Source organism: Marmota marmota, unplaced genomic scaffold (genome assembly GCF_001458135.2).
Source record: "Marmota marmota marmota unplaced genomic scaffold, marMar, whole genome shotgun sequence".
NCBI classification, from domain to species: Eukaryota; Metazoa; Chordata; class Mammalia; order Rodentia; family Sciuridae; genus Marmota; species Marmota marmota.
The window spans coordinates 18,771,809-18,794,934 of NW_026000164.1; the positions used below are offsets into that span (position 1 = coordinate 18,771,809).

General features: G+C 49.8%; 1 protein-coding gene across 1 annotated transcript in view; it reads left to right on the forward strand.

Moving 5' to 3' along the window:
• The first annotated feature begins 13,543 nt into the window (after positions 1–13,543).
• Positions 13,544–23,126, forward strand: part of Podxl (podocalyxin like) — a 47,259-nt gene continuing 37,676 nt past the window's right edge. Inside the window, exon 1 of the mRNA XM_015493905.2 lies at positions 13,544–14,024. Within this exon, the coding sequence (XP_015349391.2) occupies positions 13,943–14,024 (82 nt within the window). The 5' untranslated portion in view covers positions 13,544–13,942. The remainder of the gene's footprint in view (positions 14,025–23,126) is intronic.

The window sequence follows — 23,126 nt, forward strand, 5'->3', positions numbered from 1 at the left end:
CATGGAATGGGGACAGCAGAGACTCAGAGGGCAGAATAGCAGTCAGAGGAGACTGGTGGCACTTAGGCAGGCAACCAAGAACGGACCTCTGTCTGTCCTGTCCCTAGGCAGTAGGAAAGGGTGAAGGGAAGTGGAGTCAGTCCTTGCTCTGGAAGGAATTCTTTCTGGGGCCCAAACCGTTCTCATCTCCACCAACAACATAAACTTGCTGTCCTCTCTTTGAGTCTCTTGTGCACAGCTCACACCTCACGCATGCTGATCCTACTGCCCACGTGCCCTTCCACACACCCCTCTGCCCTGGCAAACTCCTACTTAATCACCAAGATCCAGCTCAAAACCTTCCTCCTCTGAGATGCCTCGGATAGCTCCTGCCTGTTCTGCCTGGCACTTCTACTTCAAGTAACATTTGAGTTGGCCCTGGAGGCAGACCCTACCCTGATTCCAATCCAAGAGCTGTGTGCCTTGGCGTATCAGTTTCCCAGGGCTGCTATAACAAAGTACCTCACACTGGGTGGCTTGTTTTGTTTTGTTGGTATTGGGGATTGAACTTAGGTCCACTTAACCACCGAGCCACATTCCCAGCCCCACCCCCTTTATAATACCTTTATTTATTTAATATATTTTTAATTTATTTAAATAAACACCTTTATATATTTAAATAAATACCTTTATTTTATTTATTTATTTTTATGCAGTGCTGAGGATTGAACCCAGAGCCTCCCATTGCTGAGCAAGTGCTCCACCACTGAGCCACAACCTCAGCCCCATCCCCAGCCCTTTTTATGTTATATTTTGAGACAGGGTCTCACTTCTTTGCTTAGGGCCTCACTAAATTGCTGAGACTGGCTTTGAACCCTGGATCCTCCTGCCTCAGCCTCCTAAATTGCTGGGATTATAGGTGTGTGTCACCATGCCCCACTCTGGGTGGCTTTTAACAATAGAAACTGATGGTCTCCCAGTTCTGGAGGCTGGAAATCTGAAATCAGGCTGTGGGCCATGTGGAGTCTTTCTTGGGACTCAGGGAGAATCTGTTGGGTGCCTCTGGCTGGTGGTGGCCAGCAATCCTTGGCATTCATTGGTTTGTCGACTGAGTGCTCCAATCTCTGCCTTCATTTCCGCATGGCCATCTTCCCTTGAGTGACTCAGTATCGTCACATGGCACTGCCCTCTGTCTTGAATCCTTGGTGATGGGGTTGGAACCCAGGGCCTCACACGTGCTAGGCAAGTGCTCTATCACTGAGCTACAACTCCAGACCTCAAACTTTCTTGGATAAGTTTGTTTGTCTGATGGTTTGGTTTTTGGTGCTGGGATTGAATCCAGGTCCCCCACATGCTAAGCATGGGCTCTACCACTGAACCACACACCACCTGCCCCTCATAATTTTCGAGGTTTTTTCTTTCTTTCTTTCTTCCTGGAATAAGTTATTAATGAGCTTTGGGCTCCTAATGTCTATCAATTTTTGTGAAATTATTAAGTCAAAATTGCCTCCAGGGGCCAGGGATGTAGCTCAGTGGTAGAGCCCTCTCTGAGCATGCGGGAGGCTCGGGGTCCTGGTCCCCAGCACAAAGAAAAAAGGCCTCTGCAATCATTATCTCAAAATATCTTCAAATGATCATGTATTTTAAAAAACCTTTCCAAAGTATATGGAGGGCAGAAAGAATTACTGTTAATGAATCTTTTAATTAATGATTATCATAAGTGATATATCAGGGAACATTTACAAGACAGCAATGCTGTGCTACATATTCATTTTATGGTTCATATGAGCCTTTTCCAGGGTGATCAGTGTGATTTGTACATTTTTAAGAGCTTCAGAGCATATGTTTATTATTTTAAGTGATTATGAAGGTTTATGGTTCTTTGCCCTTATAGCATCTCCCGTCACATCTGGATATTTTGATGTCAAGCTCTTATTTCAGAATGAAAGCTCCAACTACAGCATTATTTTTATGGAGACAATATGATCTGCTTTACAACGACTTACTTTCTAGATTAGTTTTCAGGGCAGGAAATGGAGAAGAGCCGTTAATTCTTTTTTTTTTTTTTTTTTGTGGTGCTGGGGATTGAACCCAGGGCCTTGTGCATGCAGGGCAAATACTCTACCAATTGAGCTATATCCCCAGCCCAAAGAGCAATTAATTCTTAAAAAATTACTTTCACCCTCTCCTCTCTCTTCCTCCCCTATTCTCCACCGGATCCCAAGCATCCCCAGCTAAAGACCAAAATGGACCTGTCTCAACGCATCCTGAACAGAGCTCCTTGCAGAGAGGGCTCCAGCTTTCTGAGATATTCATCTCGGGGGCCCAATTCCTAACGGATATTGTGCACATGATAAGCTCATTAAGTAGTAGATTTTAATTGATGGGCTGTTATATTATTGAATATCCTCATGCAAAGTCCACACATAAAAAATATATAAATATTTTGTATATATATACACGTGTGTGTGTGTGTGTGTGTGTAGGCTTATGCATAGAGTTTCTGGATACAAAAAACACTAAGAACATTAGTTGTCTATGGGGTGGGGGGGGAATGAGTGGCTAAGGGATATGATAAGAAGGAGATCAGTCATTATACTTTGCTTTTTGCAGTGGGTTTGAACCCAGGGGAGCTCTACCACTGAGCTATGTGCCCAGCCCTTTTTATGTTTTATTTTGAGACAGGGTCTCACTAAGTTGCCGAGGCTAGCCTCGAACTTCCAATCCTTCTGCCTCCACCTCCGGTGTTGCTGGGATTACAGGTATGCACCACTGCACCTGTATTACTTGTACTTTTTGCATGACGTGACTTATTATCTATTCCAAAATTTGTTTGAAGTTGCTCTTCCTCCCCAGTCAACATCTAGATATGCATATTTTTGCCCTTACAATTACGTAGCTTCATAAAGCTTAGGTTTTGTCGTGCTTCAAGTCATGCACATGTAATTTCCCAGTTAGATCTTAAACGCCTAAAAAAGCCTGATATCGTGCTTTTCATTCACTCTACCCTCCCAACTATGCACGAAGCTCATCCTGGTCCCCAGAACTGCCTGTGGCTGAATCCAGCGCCTTAGTGTTGGCCGTGATTTCAATCAGCAAACATTCATGCAACTGCTTCGGGGAGCCGGGGAGCCAGCCACGGGCATAAAGCAGAAGCATCCTCTACTTCAGGAGAAGGGGCATCAGTGTGGCTGCCACCATTTATCAGAGCTCGGCAAGAACCCGAGGAGATATGAACAGAGCTCCGCAGGGCGGGAAAATGCAGACTACTGGCTTTGCAATTGGGGCACTTTTAAGCCAGCCTTCCAAAACGCAGAGGTGCCCAGGGAGAAAGGACTTGCACCTGAAGGGCACAGCGATTCAAGCAGCCATGGCAGCGTGCTTCAGAGTGGGCTGTTGACTGTGCGGCTTTTGAAGGCTAACTCTGCCTCTCCCTGGGTGACTTGGGGCACATTATTTAACCCGATAGGATTTGGCTTTCTTATCTGTAAGTTAGGAAGACAATAGTTACTTCTTCATAGGTTTGTTGTGAAAATTAAATGAGATAATACGTGCAGGCGCAATTCAGTGAGGACCCAGCACAAAGTGAATGTACAGCAAACGGTGCCATTATTAGATCATAGATTGTCACCTGATGCATCAGGGGAAAAAAAAACATCTGCGAGGATTGAGTCCAAGGGTAGAAATTTCACAGACATCTCCAGGCTAGCTAACTTTCTGTAGCCCCAGCAGTACTGCGAAGGGCTGGGGATGTAGCTCAGCGGCAGAGTGCTTGTCTCCCATAATCAAGGCCCTGGGTTCAAGTCCCAGTACTGTAGAAAAGAAAGAAAGAGAGGGAAGGAAGGAAAGAGGGAAAGAAACAGGGAATAGTTCTGGCAAAAGCTTGGGTATGCTCTTCTTCTGTCACTCCTAAGAAAGCTGACCTGTAATCCTAGTGGCTCGGAAGGCTGAGGCAGGAGGATCACAAGTTCAAAGCCAGCCTCAGCAACCGCAAGGCACTAAGCAACTCAGTGAGACTCTGTCTCTAAATAAAATACAAAATAGGGCTGGGGATGTGGCTCAGTGGTTGTGTGCCCCTGAGTTCAATCCCTAGTACACCCCACCCCCCAAAAAAAAGAAGGCTGTCACCTTGGCTTAGGTTCATCCCAGGCACTCAGTGTGTTAATATGCTACAGCGTCCAAGTGAAACCTCACTGCCTTGGGTGGATTTTTGGCAAGACCCCATCTAGAAGGAAGGAAGGAAGGAAGGAAGGAAGGAAGGANGGAAGGAAGGAAGGAAGGAAGGGAGGGAGGGAGGGAGGGAGGGAGGGAGGAGAGAGAGGGAGAGAGGGAAGAAAAGTAAAGAAAAGAAGGGAGGAAAATGCTGGCGGGTCATGCAAGGAAGCTGAGCTCAGGGGTGGTCCACATGGCGGAGTCCTGGGGCCTGGGAATGTCCAGGGCGCTGGGCAGAAGGAGGAAGCCTGGAGCCTTATTTCTAGGTATAAAGCAACAGGCTGGGGCAGCATATCAACAGTAGCACAGACAGGACAGTCTTGATCCTGTAGTAGTCAGTTGCTGTTAGAAAAGCCAAGGCCCCTTCTGTCACCAGATGATGAAGGGGAGCGGGGGAGGGGAGGTGCAAGGAGATATCTTAATTAGCATGGGACCCAGAGTTACTTCTAAAGAGTCTGAACTATTTTACCCAGTAAGTTTGCAGCCTGAACAGAAGAACTTGGGTGTAAGAACTCCTTGGAAGAGCTTAGATCCCTCCCAAGAGTGAAAGAGTGCTTGCTTCCCAAGGAAACAGGGAGAGGAACAGACCCTGCATCTCAGTCCTTTCATCCTCCTATACCCATTACCCTCTCTGTCTAGGGTATCATGGGTAAAAGGCTCAGAGCAAAGAGCATGGAGAAGGTGCCTATAAACCCTCCCTCCCCCAAGGTCTGAAAGTTGAAAGAACAGCATCTTGAGGAGCTCTGGGCTGTAAGAGGCAGTGTCCATCCTTGGAATTGGAATGCTTTGCTCTGGTTAGTATTAGAGAGCTACCTGCATCGAGTCCAGAAGAGATGGCAATGAAATAGTGACAGTCATATGAACAAATCTGATAGCTGCAAAGAGAGAGTTGGGTTTTTCAAATGCTTCAATAGTTTTACCTGCAGAATTTGGTCTTGTGTTTCAAAAAGGAGTTAGGACAGACATTCTTTCCCCCCTTTCACAGATAGGGAACTAACACTTGAAGAGTTCCTGCTATCATAAGCAGGCAGATTGTGGAGCAGAGTAGAAACACAACCTTTTTTTTTTTTTTCTCTGCAATGCTTGAGACAGTATCCAGGGCCTTGTGCATGCCAGGCAAGTGCTTTACCACTGAGCTACACTGTCAGCCAAAAATGCAATTGGTTGTGGGTGGGTTGTAGGGATTGAACTCAGGGGCACTCGACCATTGAGCCACAATCCCCAGCCTATTTTGTATTTTATTTAGAGACAGAGTCTCTAAATAAAGTTGCTTAGCACCTCTCTTTTGTTGAAGCTGGCTTTGAAATTGTGATCCTCCTGCCTCAGCCTCCCAAGCTGCTGGGATTACAGGCATGCACTGCCATGCTGGGCAATTCAAAACACAATTTTTTCTTTTTTTTTTTAAGAGAGAGAGAGAGAGAGAGAGAGGGAATTTTTTTTAATATTTATTTTTTAGTTCTTGGCGGACACAACATCTTTGTTTGTATGTGGTGCTGAGGATCGAACCTGGGCCGCACGCATGGCAGGCGAGCGCGCTATCACTTGAGCCACATCCCCAGCCCATAAAACACAATTTTTTCCTTCTTAAATTATCTCTGGAGATTGTTCCATTTTTCCAGCCAGTATTTCCTGAGCACATACTAAAGCCAGGCACTGTGGTCGGGATGGAGTCAGGAATACAGACATGGTGGTGACCTTATGTTTTGAATGTAGTAGGGAGGACCGTATTGCACATACAGAGAGAGAGATCTAGAAACGCATGCACCAGTCATGCTCTGAAGGAAGAGAAGGGGCTGTCCTGGGAGACCCATTAAGCTGTAGGCTTCTCTAAGTCTGTGATCTTTCTTTCTTTCTTTGCATCCAATTCAGGGGCTTGCACTTACTAGGTAAGCACTTTACCACTGAGCTCCAGCTCCAGCCCAATCAGTGATTTTGTTCAAACTCCTGAGCTATACAATTGTCAGGATTCTTTCCAATTTGAGAATTCTATAGTTCCTACTTGATCTCTGCAAAAATCAGGGAGTTTTTTTTTTTTTCCCCCCACCTTTCCCCATCCCACCCCACCCCCACACTGCTAAAGGCTGGCCTCTCCAAGCTGTGTCCCTGAGTCTTTCTGGTGAAGAGAGGCAGCTCCCACCACCTCAGCTGTGTGCCTCCGGAGTGCAATTGTTATCAAAATGCCCCTGTGACATGGGGAGGAACAATGCTTCAGAGGTTCATGAAGTCATGGGAACGAACATCCCTTGCTAAATCTAAACCTCCAGTTGCTGTCATTTGTCCCTATCTGGCCAGTGTGTTTACCTTTGAGGGTCTGCAGCCCTGTCCCCTGGGGCTCCTGGCAGGGCTGCTGGGTGGTACTCATTCCGAAGGCAGGAAGAACACCTGAACTACTGACTTTCCCCACGTACCCAAAGCTTCCCCAATGGAAAGTGTACCCCAAGACGGAAGTAATAATGGGGCTACCTAAAACCTGGGTGTTGTTCACCAAACTACCAGGAAGGTGAATACAAATCTTTAACAATTACCAACCAAGTAAGACAGTTTAGAAAACCCCCGGAAAGGTGAACGATGGCATGAAGATGTGGGGGTGCTGTGGTAATTTCTGATTTTTTTTAAAAATAGTTTTTTAGTTGTAGTTGGACACAATACCTTTATTTTATTTATTTATTTATATGTGGTGCTGAGGATTAAACCCAGTGCCTCACACATGCTAGGCGAGCGCCCTACCACTGAGCCCCAGCCCCAGGCCGAAGCAATTTCTGATTTTTACTGGTGGAGGAAATAGCCTGTATCTGTGAAGGGTCCTGTGATTCAAAGCCAATTTTTTGCACTTTCTAACTTGGATGCAAGGCATGGTCTCCTGTGCATTGTATGAAGCAGGTTAAGTAACTGCCAACTGTGAGGCTGAGCCATGTCCACTTTTATTTGGGTTGGGTGGGTTTTGTTGGGGATACAGGGTAGGGCTGGTGTGACTGTGTACAAGGGAGGGGTGTGGGTCAACCAATCACTTCCTTGTATCAAGGAAGCACTCAAGGTCGGCTTCATCTGCATCCTATATTGTCTGCTCCCAGGGGCAGACATTTCATCTTTTAACTGTTTATGAGACACAGTAGCCAAACAGTGGTACAATGAACATCAGTGTGCAGTTACAACACTTTCATTCACTCTTTGAATGGGAGTGGCTTAGAAGTCAGGCTGGAGGGGGTGAATCCTGACTCCGCTGTGTGATCTTAGGCACTTTCCCACGAGAGCCTCAATGCCCTATCAGTAAATCAGGATTAATGATAGCACCTACTTCATGGAACTGTTGTGAAGATTAAACAGGGCTGTGTTTTCATCTGGCTTGGTGCTGGCACCCACGGTGAGGATCAATAAACTCCAGCTATTATTCACAATGTGATTAATAAGGAATGAACACTTAAAGAGTTTCCTGAAGCCAAAAGCAAGTGGATAGCTGAGCAAAGACTAGAAACACAACTACTTATTTATTTATTCATTTTTGCAGGGTTGGGGACCAGACCCTGGTGCGTGCCGTGGTTAAAACGTTTCCCCAAATTTCATGGATGGAAACTTAATCCCCAATGCAGCATATCCCCAGTGTTGAGAGATGAGACTCTGGGAGGTGATTAGTCAGGAGGGCCCTGCCATCATGAATGGGCGAATGAGTTATCTTGTTGTCAAGTTGAGCTCTCTCTAGCGTGCCTGCTCCGTGTTGCCCTGTGATGCCCTCTGCCATGCAATGGTGCAGCAAGAGGCCTTCAACAGAAGTCCAGAAGATGCCAGCACCTTTGCTCTGAAACATTCCAGCCTCCAAAACTAGGAGCTAGATAAAATTGTATCCTTTATAAGTTACCCAGTCTCAGGGATTCAGATGCAGCAACAGAAAATGGACAAAGTCACAAGTATTTAACTATCCAGAACTTATTTACCAGATGCTGTGTTAAGTATTAAATGCACATGAAATAAAGTGAGATTCTGCAGGATGCAGTGGTGCAGGCCTATAATTCCAGTGACTTGGGACGCTGAGGCAGGAAGATCACAAGTTTGAGCCTAGCCTCAGTAACTTAGTGAAGCCTTAAGCAACTTAAAACCCTATCTTTTGTTTTGTTTTGTTTTGAATATTTATTTTTTAGTTGTAGTTGGACGCAATACCTTTATTTATTTATTTATTTTTATGTGGTGCTAAGGATCAAACCCAGGGCCTCACACATGCGAGGCAAGTGCTCTACTGCTGAGCCACAACCCTAGCACCAGTAAACCCTGTCTTAAAAAGAAAAATAAATAAATAAAAAACAGACTGGGAATGTAGCTCAGTGGTAAAGAGCCTCTGGGTTTAATCCCTAGTACCAAATAAATAAATAAATAAATAAATAAAGTAAGTGAGGTTCTTGCCTTCAAAGGAAGAACTAGAAGTCTGTAACAAAACATGTGAAGTCAGACAGTGGATTAAGTCACTAATAAAAGGCAAAGGTTACTCAGGTAGGAAATGGTTATTTCTGGCCTGAGGGGCAGAGGCCAGATCAAAACTGGCTACACCATAACTGAGCCTTTGAATGGACTGGCATCCGCAAAGACTTGAGAGTAAATCTCAAAGATCAGAGTTGACACTCAAAGGCCACCTACCAGGCAATGGGAGGGAAGAGGGAAAGGTTAATTGGGGCTAGAACTTGGAGGCCTTGAGTACCACATTTGGGAAGCTGGGCAAGAGGAAAGTTGAAGAGTTTGAGCAGGTAATGAATACGGTCACTTCTGAATCTGAGGCCAACACTCTGGTGGGTTGGTGGCAGGTGAAGGGAAGGCAGGAGAGGAGAGAGGTGCAGGTGCAAGCACCAGACACCACCCAGAGTTCAGAGGGCAGCGGGACACAGCTCTGTCCTCGAGGTGCTCAGACCTTGTCTGAAGATGCAGCATCCCCACATCAACATCCAAGGAGGAAGCCACGTGACAAAGTCACATCCATCTTCGGGTGCATGCCAGGGAAGTAAGGTTTTCCCTTCCTCGTCTGAATAACCAGGTAATGGTAACACATTTCCCTTTCTGGATTTATGAGAATTCCATCAAGTGAAGAAGTGAGGTGTTGCCATCCTGCCCAGGATACAGGTGAAGCTCGACTCAGCACCATGTGGGTGCGGGCTCTGGCCTGGTCAGCATCCAGGTTGAAAGCAGCTAAAGACAGGCCGTTTCATTCCTCTGCATGAGCCCAGCAATGGGAAGATGGCCCTGGGCTCAGAGAGTCTAGGGAGCAGGCTGGAGTGGACCATGGGGGCTGAGCCAGGCTCAGGCTTCTTTCGTTTCAACCCTGTGATTCCATCTCCACGGTGCACCTCTTTTGCTCCTGCTATGGTCTAGACCGGGGCCCCTGAGTGTGCCGCCCGGCCTCAGTGTCAACACGTTTGAAGTTGGACTCATCACGTTCTCCATGTTTCTTTTCCTCATCTCCAGTCTCAGTTAATGCCATTCCCTCTCACACCCAACCCAGCACTCAGATGATCCCCCAGCCACCCATGCTGCAAGCCTGGACCCCTGCAGCACCTGTCTGCCTCAACACACCTCGCACACTGTGCCCACCGTGCACATCCTTCTGCCCTCCAAATACCTCTCACATCAGCCCCTTCTCTCCTCTCCTGCCACCACTGCCCAAGTTCAAGGCCTTCAGGACTGCTGCCCTTGCTCACCTCCATTCTCTGGTCCCGAAGTCCACTGCAACTAGAAGGATCTTGATCACGTGGAAAGTGGGCTTTGCCCCTCCCTCTTTACAACTCTTCAGGGATTCTGGTCTTCAAGATCCTGCCTCCGTGCACCTCTCCAGGCTCATTTCCCATTGATCTCACACCACCTGTGCTCGGATTAGGAAAAAATCTCTGCTGGTCTCAACTCTTTGCTTTTCCCTGTGGCTCCACTTGCCTGGATGCCTTCCCATTCATTCTCTCTTCCCTTGGTGAAGTCCTCATCTTCCTCAGAGACCCATGTCCCTCCTCCAGGAGTCTTTGCTGATGGGTGGTCTTGCTTTCTGCTGCCTGTGTGTCTGCCTGCACCATGGATCACAGCCCCTACCAAAAGCTAGCCATGTGTATGTACGGGTGTTGCTTCTCCCTAGAGGTGGAGGCTACACTGCCTGTGTTTGCATTCTCAGTGTGGTGCTCAGACTTGGCACACTCTGACTGTGACGGTAGATGTGCCTGAATAGTAATGACATAGGGCATGACGTGGGGCGAGGTGCCCAGATCAGACTCCAGTTGATCTTTGTAGAATCACATAACTCAGCAGTCAGATAAAGCCCAATCTTGTTGATAAAATTCAAATAAAGCCCAATCTTGTTGATAAAATTCAAATACTTCTTCATGTATTCAGCTTCTTGGGTACTAAGCACCTTCTTGGGGTCAGTGACCTGCTGGGCACTAGATTCCAAGGCAAACAAAACACTGCTCTGACCCTCAGAGAACTCCTATGCCAATGATTAGAAAGCCAATGTAAGACCATCCCCTAGGGCTGGGAATATAGCTCAGTGATAGCACTTGCCTAGTGCTCAATCCCCAGCACAACAAAAGCAAAAGCATCCCTGACTTCTTATGAGTTAGGAGTTGGTACAGTGTCTTCTGGAGGGCTAAATGTGTGCACTTAACTTTTATTAGGGATGTGAATGGGGAAGGGAGGCTCTGTCTCACCCCAGTTGTTGTGATGGGGCATCAAAAGTTATTCAGGATAAGGATCATCAACAGGACTTACAGGGCCTGCACTTGGGGATGAGGTCAGCAACATCACCAAATTACACTTGTAGTCAAGAGTCATGACCTCTAACACTGCATGCCAGAGATGATGGAAAACCATTTAAAGCCTTGTGCCATAGGTTCCTGTGTAACATCTCCCATTCACACTTGCATTCAGTATCTATATCTTCTATATGATGTGCTTCTGGGTGATCTGAGAAAGTAAAAGATAACCAGGAGGACCCCATGTAAGAAGTATTAAGTCTACTAGGGGAGTTAACACATGTATACAAATAACCAAAATGCAACAAATCCCAGAAAGATTGTGGAATAGCATCTATAAAGGGCTTTTTATTTCAACTACAAATTCTTGTTCTGGGCCAGCAAGCTCATTAGTTGGAGCACACTGTTAAATGGGGCCAGTGGCACAAGCCAGTTACCTGGGGACAGCTCTGCTCACCGACCACAGGTGAACTCTAAAGCCAGACTGCCTCTTTCCTGAAGCTCTGTTGTAGGGAAGGTGGGAGGCCTTTATGATCCCAGGGACAGTCCTGCACAATTCTTACAACGTTGTCTTCAGATACAGAGAGTAAGTAGCTCATTTACTGTGTCCAGATATCTGCTCATCTGGTCATGAGACTAACCCTAAATAGTGTGTGGATTTTAAATGTTCCAAGTTTTGCAAAGTTAATGTGATCGCTTCTGAGTTTTTAGAGTTGATTTCACCAGTGTAAAAACATTGCTTAAGTCAGAGAGGATACGATTTTTTTAAAAAATTAAATCTTAGTTTTAAAAAAGTATTGTTTGGTTTCAGATGAGAAGCGAGCCTTTTGTTGGCACGAATGTCAGAGGAACAACACTAAAAAAACATCAGATAACACACACACACACACACACACACACCCCTAGGGTATTCAGAGGGAACACCCTTTGTCTTTCCCATATTTCCCATATGTGGCGTGGAAAATGGGGCCAGAACGATCCTGCAGAAACTTCCTGATGAAAACAGCCGGTCAGCCCTTCCCAAGCTTGAGGCCCAGTGCCGCCGAACCCCAGCCGGGCCTCCCGCGCTTCCTTAGTAGATCCGTGGACTCGGGGCCCTGAGGGCAGCGGTTGCGCGCCATCGAATTGAGTAGCTTACAGAGTCCAGAGTCCCTAGGACGCGGCTGGGTCTGGGATGGGGGGGAAATCCCCCCACTAGGCCCCATCTGGCAGAGAGACTCGGGATTAGCAACCCAGGAGTCACGTGAGACAAATTTACGCCTTCCCCGATTCCAGTGTTAATCACCCCTCCCCCTGCAGCTCTTCATCCGGGCGACACTGTTGTGCCTCCTTTGCAGCAGGTTACTGGGTTTGCATCCCCAAAAGCAGTATTTTTGTTTTTTAAATGCAGCTGGGGGGGGGGGTAGGGTGACGGTGGGGAAGCGGGTGGCTTCTTTGTTCTTTCGCTGGGTAAACTCGCCTTAATAGAATTCTCCAACTCCCACTCCCTATCCCCGAGTCTGCCAATTTCTCTCATCCTCACGGTGAACACGAGCTGCTTCTAGCATTGAGGGTTCCCGTGTTCCAGGCCCTAGGCTAAGCGCTTTTCCTGCATTATCATATTTAAGTCTCTTGGAGGTAGGTGTTATCATCCCTAGTTTTTGGATGAAGAGAATAAGTTGGCACACCTAGGGTTGAGCCCAAGTTTGGTTTGACTCCAAAGCCCTAAGTCTCTATTACAGCTTTTTAAATTTTTTTCCAAAATGTTTTTAGTTATTCATGGGCACAATATCTTTATTTTGTTTATTTATTTTTATGTGGTGCTAAGGATGGAACCCAGTGCCTCACATTTGTGAGGCAAGCGCTCTGCCACTGAGCCACAACCCCAGCCCCTATTACTGCTTTTTTTTGTTTGTTTGTTTTGTTTTAACACAGCAAGAATGACTTAAGTCTTATCGAGCAATTATTACATGACAGGTACCGTACAAAGCATTTCCCCAAACTACTCTCAGAGGCAGTCTGCCACTTTACCAGTTATGTGATCCGGAACAAATTTCTTAGCTTCTTTTTGACTCAATTTCCCTGTCTTCAAATTAAAGCTTAAAATAGGGCTGTTGTGAGAATAAGTTAATTAACGAATATAAGCACTTAGAACACAGATTGGCATATATTAATCCCAAAAAATTTTGCCTTTTAAAAAACCATCACCCATTTCACAGGGAGGAACACAGGCTTGGAGAGATTAAGCAATAAATTGATCCAGATTGCAGGGTGCGCATCCTGCACCACACATCTGCTCAGAAGTCGTGCGGGATCCGGCCCGCCTGCAGGTGAATTCCACCTGCCTAGTGGAAGACGCGCTTCCTGGGCGTAGCTGCAGCAAGTGCCACAGCACGCGAGGCCACTAACTAACACTGAAGGCTGGGGGGGTCTGCCTCGCTTAAGACTTCCTGGGGTCCGGGAGGTGTGGGAGATCCCATCAGATCCCTCCAAAAACTGCTCAGGATATCCCAGCGTCGGGGCAGGCTGCCCAGCGGGAACTCCCAGCCAGTACCGCACCCCCCACCCCCACGCACTCGCGCACACGCACACACACACGCACACACACACGCACCCTCTGGCTAGGGGCGGCCCGCCCGCGCTCCCCCTCCCGCTGCGCTCCAGGGCGGAGTTTCCTCCCCTGCTCATTGTTCGCGGCCCAGCGCCCGCCCAGCCACCGCCCCGCCCGGCCCCGCTGCGGCTTGCTGGCGCGCTCCTGGGGGAGGGGGCAGAGGCCGGCGCGGACGGGACGGGGCGGGAGTCGCCGCAGCCGCCGGCGGAGCAGCAAACGCTCAGACACTGCCCGGACGCAGCCGCCGCTGCTCCTCTACCGCTGGCTCTGCGCCCCAACCCGGCTCTGCGGCAGGGAGGAGGGGCCGCCGGAGCACGACTCCAGAGTGCGGGGCCACCGCCAGGCCTTCGGAGCCACCGCCAGGCCTCCCAGAGCGGCGCCCACGTTCCAGACGCACAGACCCTGCGCCAACCCCGCAGCCACCTGCTTCGGGCCCGGAGGCGAGGGCACGATGCGCTCCGCGCTGGCGCTTTCCGCGCTGCTTCTGCTGCTTCTGCTGCTTCTGCCGCCGGCGTCGCTCTCCCAGAATGACAGTGAGTAGCCAGCCCAGGCTCCGCTGAGACCCGTGCAGGGCTCCTACTCCCCCGGCCCGTCAGGGCTACAGGGAAACCCGCTGCGCCGCGTGTTCCGACCCCGGAGCAGCCACTGTGCGCCCGGGCCACACGCAGAGCCTGACCTTGCAACATCCACGCCCCCTCCAAACCCAGAACGCCTCAGATGCCTTGAGCGTGGATTAGCTCAGCCTTTCCTGGAGCGGGCGTTGGAGCGTGCAGTGGCAAAACGGGCGCCCCGAAGCTGAATGGGTTTACGGGGAAGAGAAGGGAAACTTTGGGCATAGCGAGGCTCCACGCTACCGCTGGACCCTCAGGGTCGGATTACGCTTCCTTCTTGTGTTGGAGCGGGTAAGGGACAGAATTGGCAGTCGTTGATTCTAGGCAAAGCGGCTTGCTAAGGATTCACGAGGAAGTCCCTAAAGCAGGTGATAAGCTTCCAGTATGGGTCCACGCGGGCGGTGGCTTTCTGGCTCACGGATTTCTTCGGGTGTGCAGGCTCGACCCCTGAGCCCTTGTTGGAGCTGGTAGAGGAGAGAGTAAGTGGACCTTCCACAGTCCCAGAATCACTGGTCTGAATGGGGACCTTGCCGCCCTGTTGCCAAAGGAACAGATCCCTTCTCAGTGCATAGCCAGAGTGGTGGGACTCCCTCTAGCCCCTTTGTGAAAACAGGAACTTCTCTACTGAAAGAGGATTGAGCTGCTCTTACATACACCTTAGAGATTGTACAGGCTTATATGAAAGAGAGAATTGCATCTCAGGGACACCCTCACTGTGTTACTTCTAAAAGCAAAGTGTTACTTTCTTTTGGAGAGACAACAATGGCTGCAAACCCAACCATAGCAGGTGTCCCAAAGCCCCTGCAAATGGCCACAGACTCAGTCTAAGAGAAAGGCAGGGTTCATATTATTGTCACCTTAGCACTTGTTTGCAGGGAGAAAGAGTGGAAAGCAGACTCCCACCCTAGGGACAGGATGACTTTGGTGACAGTCCGTACAGGGAAGGGACTCTGCTGCTGAAGGTGCTTGCGTTTGGGACTAGATTCTGTGGAGGGACAATGAGATGGCAGTACAATGTTTCCTCAGCATCTCAGCAAACCTTGGAGGTGCGGGAGGGCTGGCATTCACATCACGCAGGCTTCCAGTGGTTGGATGGCTCTGGACTCTAGCCTGGTCTGAAATGGAAGGCCACTCCCAATCGGATAGGGTATATGCCCCTGCAGGAGGGGACACATTGTGAGGAATTTTTAGGATGGCTGTCTCTGCAGATTTGCACAACCCTCAGGGTTGAGGAGTTGCTGGAGGGTGTTGGTTCCCCTTAGCCCTGTTCTTGAGGTAGTCGCTTGCAACCCTGAGGGAGGCTTTTAGCACTACCTTAAAGCCAAATGGCTTAGTTCATGGTGCTTCTGAGCTAAGACCCCCACTGTTCTTTCTTGAAGAGGGAGATGCTTCAGATTATGCTGCCACAAACCCTCCCCAAGCCCAGGATAGAGATGAGCCATGGTGGGAGCTTGATATGTACATACAAAAATGCCCATAACCCCCACACCCCACCACAAACACTGCCATGTTTATTTTCAGTGCACCTGGCTTTTCCCAGCCCTGGGTGCTCAGTCCCCCCAATGCCATTATTACAGTGTGAGGTGCTTCAGCAGTGCACAGTGGCAGGGGGGCTGCTGCTGCTGCCGTCGCCAATTTGCACACTAGGGAGCTGGGGAGGCTCCATCAGGCTGTTTTCAGTGGACTGGCTTGAGCCCTGGAATTCTGTGATTTGATGTAAAACAACTGGTTTACAGTGGTGAGTCTCCTAACTAAGCTTGTCCCTCCAGCTTACCTTCCGATACAGGTGGATCACGGGGTCTCCAAGGTAAACAGCATAGCATTAAGCCCGGGGCCTTTTGCTTTGATATCCTCTTGACGTTGCAAGTCATACCTCCAAACCTGAGTTTTCTTACATGTGAGATAGAATAAAAATGGAAGGGATCTCGTTTCCCCATTATAAGGTTTCTGGGCTTCCGTGTTCCCCAAGCTGCTGAAAGAACAGCCTGATGAAACACCCACACTCTGATAGGCATTTGATGGGTAAATTCTGGGCACAAGAAAGGGGTCAGACTTAGGGTCAGATGACCTATGTGGGTTGTGGATAGTGAACCTCTTTGAGTCTCAGTTTCCTCCTGTAAAGTGACTGCAGACCTGCCTCACATTTGCCCTGTCGGTGACAACCTGGACAGATTTGGCTCTGTGCTCAGCTCCTGGGCAGCAAAAGTAGTGATGATTAATAAAGTCTGATTATTGAGTGCTGATCAATTTGAGGCACCTCAAGCATCAGGATTCTGCTGATTGTGGGTATAGTCTGTACATAGTGAGAGAAACAGAAGCCCAGTGGGGGAGAGGGAGACCCCTGGGAAAGAGGGGTAAGATTGCCTGTCGGGACCCCTGGGGAAGAAGGGAAGTTTTTCTTTTTCTTTGTTTTGTTTAGTTTTTTCTTTTTTTTTTTAAACTTATTTATTTTTATGTGGTGCTGAGGATTGAACCCAGTGCCTCACACATGCTAGGCAAGAGCCTGGGGGTATGTAGCCACTGAGCCACATCATCAGCCTTTTTAAACAGTTTTTTTTTTTTTTTTTTTTTTAAGAGACATCTGAATTGCTTAGGGCCTCGATAAGTTGCTCAGGTTGACTTTGAACTTGGCAATCCTCCTTCCTCAGCCTCCTGGGATTACAGGCTACCATGCCCAGTGAGGAGGGAAAGTTTTCATATAGGGATTTTGATGTAAACAGTGCTAACCTGAGCTGGGAGACATCCTCCCAGGCTGACAGAGGGGAAATTAATTGTAGGATGTGGGGGAGATGCAGGTTAGGAGGGAACATGATGGGAAACCTTAAGGTGGGGTCAGTGAACTTCAGGAGGGCTTTGGGGAGAATTGAACTCTCAGAGCTGGAGAGAAGGTTCCATGGGATGAGGTGGGGGGAGGTGCACTGAGTGGGAGAGGGGTCTGTCAGGCAGGAGTGAGCAGACCTGGGTCAGGCCAGGCCTGAGGGGAGAGTGTCAGAAAGACACCGGCACCAGGTGGCAGTGTGGCTAGATCTAGAGGGTAAGGCCAACAGCTACGCATCCCAGGAAGGGTCCCTAGGGATCACCCTGGGCCTAGATCAGGCAATCCACAGGTGTGGGGAGAACCCTGCAGGCTGCTCCCCGCCCCTGCCTTTCTCTGAGGAATCCACTTTGAAGCCACTGATTCTGATGCCTCTGCCCTCAGGAAGCTGAGAGGGGAAGGAGGAAGGGGCCCTGTGGGTTAGAGTTGGCCTGGGCCGGAGGGCGGGAGGTGTCCTAGAGGCTTCCCTGGTGTCCTAGATGGAACTGCACGGTGTTCCATGGTGTTCCATGGTCCTGCGTGTGGTGAGTCCCTCAAGGGTGGGGTCAGCTCCGTGTTCGTCTCCACCGACTCGGGAGTTTTTAGTGTTGGATCGTTGAACTGAAGGGAACTGCCCTCAGCCCCTGGCTTCAGCTCTTGCAAGGGGCGTCCCAGGCCAGCTTGAGTCCTGGGCGGTGGAACCTGGCTGGTGGGCTCCTTCTGCAGGAGCCAGAGTTGTCAGGAGCAGCTGCTGGGCACCAGGGCTTGTGGGCTTGGAACTGGGGCTGCCATGACAGGGTGGCTGCTGGAAGGACAGTTCAGTGCTTCGCTCAGAACCCCAGACTCCAAGTGGGAGGTCTGAGGAGCCCTGTCTACAGCTGGGGCCCTTCTTGGGAAGGAGAGGCCAATGTCCTTTACCCCTCAGGAAAGTGGCTGCTCCCGCCTCAGGGCCCTCTTCAGGTCTGTGGAATGCCAGATTGTGCTCTAGTTGGAATGGAAGTTGCTCCCATAGAAGTGGACAAAGAGGCCGTCCCTGCCCCTCACCCGCCAGCCTGAGCCTGAGCCCCCTGGGGACTCTGCAGACCTGGGGCCAAAAGCTCTTTCCTCAGCTCCAGTCGTTTCCTATTTGTGCCCACGGGGTGTGAGGCAAGGAGCTCGGCTGGTGGGGCTTCCTGTCACGTCCTGTTCCCTGGAACACCATGGATTTGGACAAATCTCTCTTTTATCATGTGTCCCATACCCTTGATGGGCCGTTAGAAGATCGGAAGAAGTAGCAGACCTGGGATGGTGACACTCAGGGGCCGCCGAAGACAAAGGTATTCTCTCTGTGAGAAAAGCCTTCGGGAAAGTCTACATCAAAGATCTATTTTGAGGAGCCTCTTCATATTTGCAGTAGGATTTCCCATAAGATTCCTCCCCGCAGCAGCCTGCTGGCTGTTCAGAATGGAAGCCAGTTGGCAAAGGGTGATTTCCGGACCATTTCTAAATAGGCCTGACAGCCATAGGGCACAGAGCTCTAGAGCTGCAGAGCCTTCTGGAAGTCATCTGCTGTAACCTGCTCCTTTTCCAGTTGAGGTAGAACAGGCCAGCAAAGTGGGTCACTTGCCCAGAGTTCCTGGTGGCTCCCAGATGTGTGTGTACAGGTGTGGGCAGCTGTATAACTAGACACGGAGCCTGTCTCAGGGCCAGTCCTCTCCTGGGAGAATCGCAGTAATGAGGAAATTTCTAGATTGTTCAAATCTCTCCCCACCCCTCCACACATCATGGTAAACTGAGGCTTGGGGCCACCGCGCTATTCAAGAGCTAAGCTCCCCAAGAGCTCCTGGCTGCTGTGCCTTGTGACTGAGTCTCTCTCCCATCGAGGCCTATAAGCCTGTAGTGTCCACAGTGCCTGCAGTAAGTAGGTGGTCAGGAACTACTAGGGGATAATCAGCACCCAAATACAGAGCCACCTGCAAGTTCAGGAGCAGCCCCTGCCCTCGTGTCCCACATCCCAAGCTCTTATGTTGTCTCAGCCTTGACCCCACCCTGTACCACCACAGCAGTGGCCAGACAGACCCCCCGCAGCTGGAGTTGGCCTCTGGGCCCCCAGTCCTTTCTCTCCTCCCTGTGTTCCCACCCCTCTCCCTGACACATACTACCACCACCCTCTGTTCCTTTGTAGCTTTATTCCCCTCAGGTCAGCCACCTCGCACTTCCCTAGGGCCAGGGCATGGGGTGGCACCCCGTCCGCCAATTGTCATGGCCGGAAGGCTGCGTGCCTCAGCCCAGGGGAGGAGAATTCTGAGGAGTGGCTGAGTGTGGCTTGCATTCAGGCCTGGTTTGGGGTGCAGGGGGCCCTCCCAGAACCAGGTCCCTGGAGACCTGGGCCAACACGTCTGATCTCTAACCTTCCAGCTGCTTGACCTTGGTTGGGATAGATGGGACAGTGGTGGCAAGGCCAGGCCTAATGAGGGGGCACTTGTGATTGGCTCTGCGTGAGGTCACAGCCACCTGGCTGAAATGCACAAGAGCTTGGTCCAAGACACCAGGTCCCACAGTCTCCATCCAGTCTGATTCCCATGCCAGCCTGCTCAGGCAGGACGATGCAGGAGCCCCCGTGCACTCGCCTGGGCTGGCACCAGGTTGCCACTGGATATGTATCTCTCACCGCCCAGTCCAGAGGGGGGAAGCTGAGCACAGACCTGGGCTTGCATACCCCATACCACCAGCTGTTCTCCCAGGTGTCCACAGGGCTTCCTCTTTTCTACCTCTGCTTGAAGGCCACTTTCTCAGAAAAGCCTTCCAGGGCTGCTTTGCGTAAAACTCTTCCCTGCACGCACCCTGTGTCTGTACTCTGCTTTATTTTCTCCCTAGCTACTTTTACCTGATGTCTGTGCATTTCTTTCTGTTTTCCCTACCTGCCCCCGGCCCACCATTAGACTGTAGGTTCCACGGGGGCAGGAACTTCTTTTCTTGACCTGACTCTAGATGAAGAGAGGAGGTGGCAAGCAGGGCTGCCCCTGGGTCTCAAGAGGAATGGGTGGTGGGCATGAGAGCATGCAGGAGACTCCTGGCAGAAGGAGGGCTATGGATTGTGCAGCAGGCTCAGGCTCAGGATCCCTCAGTGGAGCATTAGGGCTGCTGTTTACTAGGACTTGATTTGTAATTAAAACCAGCAGGAGGGGGGGCTGGGGTTGTGGCTCAGTGGTAGAGTGCTTGCCTAGCATGCATGAGACACTGGGTTCAGTCGTCAGCACCACATAAAAATAAAGATATTATGTCCACCTAAAAATGAAAAATAGTTAAAAAAAATAAGCAGTGGATTAAACAAGACAGAAGTTACATTTCTCATGTAATGGGAGTTCAGAGGGCTGATATGGTGCTTCTGCATGATTAACATAAAGCCTCATGGCTCAGAATGGCTTCTGGGGTCCTATCCCTCAGGAAAAGGGGAGGAACAAGAAGGCTGCAGCTCCTTCTTGGAGGGTTTCTCCTAAAAACCAAACACACGTTAGGTTTTGTTGTACAGAACTTAGTTACATGTCCACATCTAGCTGCAAGGGAAGCAGGAAAGAGTACTTTCCTTAGAGTAATTTTTATTTCAGGTACCTAGATACCTCACCAAAAGTCAATGGCTCAGTTAGAAAGGAGCATCAGACAGTGGATGTTGGAGTGGATGATTGGCAAACGCTACCACAGAGCTGGTCCCTGAAAACTTTGGGCTTCTGGCTGCCCTCAGTCCTCCCGTGGTAGCCAGGTCAACTCCACCCCTGCAGGAGGGTAACAGTGAGCAGCCTCCTCTGTGGGCTGAGGCTGAGGCCCGCTTTGGCTGAGCTCTGCCCGGCTTTGCCCAGTATTCAGGCTCTGGCCTCGTGGCACTGAGGAGGTAGAACCTGGATTCTCCCACTCGGTCCCTCAGCCCTGAGCTCCAGCCAGGGTCCTGGAGACTCCCCGTGAGCCAGGCCTTGCCCAGGGCAGGCACTGGACAACTTGGGTTTCCCCGTGGGCCTCTGGGTAGGGAAGAAGTGTCCCTGAGTCTCATATTCTCCTCTTACCCCCATGTGGGCCAGGTCAGGGCCCAGGGAGACACCTTCTGAGGAGTTGGGTCTCTGCACCCTTGGTGAGAGCAGCTGGGAGCAGGTGACTTTACCTCCTGGTGAAGGTGTATTGTGGAGGTGCCACTGAGACCTTGGGGTGCACTCTTGGGGGCAGTGTGAGAGTAGGACAGTTCAGGGGCAGGGTTCATGTCCACCCACTGGGTGCAGCCCTACCCTTCCCTGTTCTGAATCGTGCGTCTCCACGAAGAGTACCTTTGAGAAAAAAGTTCTACTGTCAAAAAGAAGAGAAGAGCCAGGAACAGTGGCCCATGCCTGTAATCCCAGCAGCTCTGGGGGCTGAGGAGGATCGTGAGTTCAAAGCCAGCCTCAGCAAAAGCGAGGTTCTAAGCCATGGTGGAGTATCCCCTGTGACCTTGAAGGTTCAGGCTTTCTCCTTTGAGGTCCTTTACCATTTAGTTACTGCTCCATGGCCAGTCACTTGGGGGACAGGTAATTGCAGACCTCAGTCTCTGATGAGGGCAGCCAGGCTGTGCTCCCACCTCTCCCAGCCCCCACACCAATGCATCTCACCCAGCTCTAGGGGGCGCTGCTCTCCGCTTTGGGCATTGAGTCACAGAGGCTTTCCCAGCCTGCGGCCCTTTCCTAAAGTCCTGAGGTTGTGCCATCACATGGTTCACTGTTGTCTCACATTCCGTGGCCCTCCCCCCCCCCGCTGGACCAGTGCTCCCATAAGGCCTCTGAGCTCCTCTGGCCAGGCCTGCTGCACACCTTGACCTGCTCAAAGGTCCAGGTATCTCCCTCTCCCTTCCTCGAAGCAGCTTCCTTCCTGGCATCAACTGACTCTGCCTGGACTCTGGCACCAGATCCCCAGTGATGTCAAGGAGCCAGGCGGCGGAACAGTGAAGGGGACGGCGATTCTTCTGCAGCCAGCTCCACGGTTTCCTCTTCAGGGAGGGGGTGGCCAGGGAGGAGGTACCTGAAACTACAATCTGATGTGGACCAGGGAAAGGAGTAGTTACTTATAGAGAAGTGGGAGGGAGCTAGGAAGGGAAGGTGGGAAGTATTCACAGATCTGCACAAACCCAGGGGGACTATGCTCTATGCCTCGGTTTACCCAAATAGTGAGATTTTGTGCTTTGGGGGTCTTTTTGTTTTTGATGCTGGAGATTGAACCCAGGGGCACTTTACCATTGAGCTGCATCCTTGCTTCTTTTTATATTTTATTTTGACACAGGGTCTTGCAAAGTAGCTGAAACTGGCCCTGAACTTGCTGCCTTAGCCTCCCAAATCACTGAGAGTACGGTGTGTACTGCTGCACCCAACCCATTTGGGCTTTATTTTTATTTTCATTTTTTTTAGTTGTCAATGGACCTTTATTTTATTTATTTATTTATTTATTTATTTATTTATTTATTTATTTATTTTTAGAGAGAGTGAGAGAGAGAATTTTAATATTTATTTTTTAATATTTGGCGGACACAACATCTTTGTTTGTATGTGGTGCTGAGGATCGAACCCGGGCTGCACGCATGCCAGGCGAGCGCGCTACCGCTTGAGCCACATCCCCAGCCCTATTTTATTTATTTATATGTGGTGTTGAGAATCAAACCCAGTGCCTCACACATGCTAGGCAAGCGCTCTGCCACTGAGCCATAACCCCAGCCCCCATATGAGTTTCTGGCTTTACTTTTATGCTCTATAAAGCAAGTTGCATACCCAGCTGTCCAAAAAGAACAGTAGTACTCCTCAAGATTTTAATAGGCTCTCCATGAATGATTAATACACGAGTAAAGAATTGTTATCCAAATAAAAGGAAACTGAGATCCAAGAGTTTGGAAATGCCCTCTGCTCTTCCCCTTCTTGGAAGGCCAGTGCATATTGTGGTCTTCTATGCCCCGAGATGCCCCCTGAGTAGGGCTGTTGCTACCTTTAACCTGGGGCTTGAGGCCCAACAGTGGTGCTGGTTTGCAGAGAGCCAGTATTAAAATGTTCTCCAATTCACTTTAACCAGGGGGCCACACGTGTTTCTCCAGATGGTAGATTAACATCCTGGTTTTTGTTTGTTCTTTTGGTACCAGGGGTTAAACCCGGGGGTGCTCTAGCACTGAGCCACATCCCCTCTTTGTTTTGGGTACCGGGGATTGAACTCAGGGTCACTCAACCACTGAGCCACATCCCCAGCCCTATTTT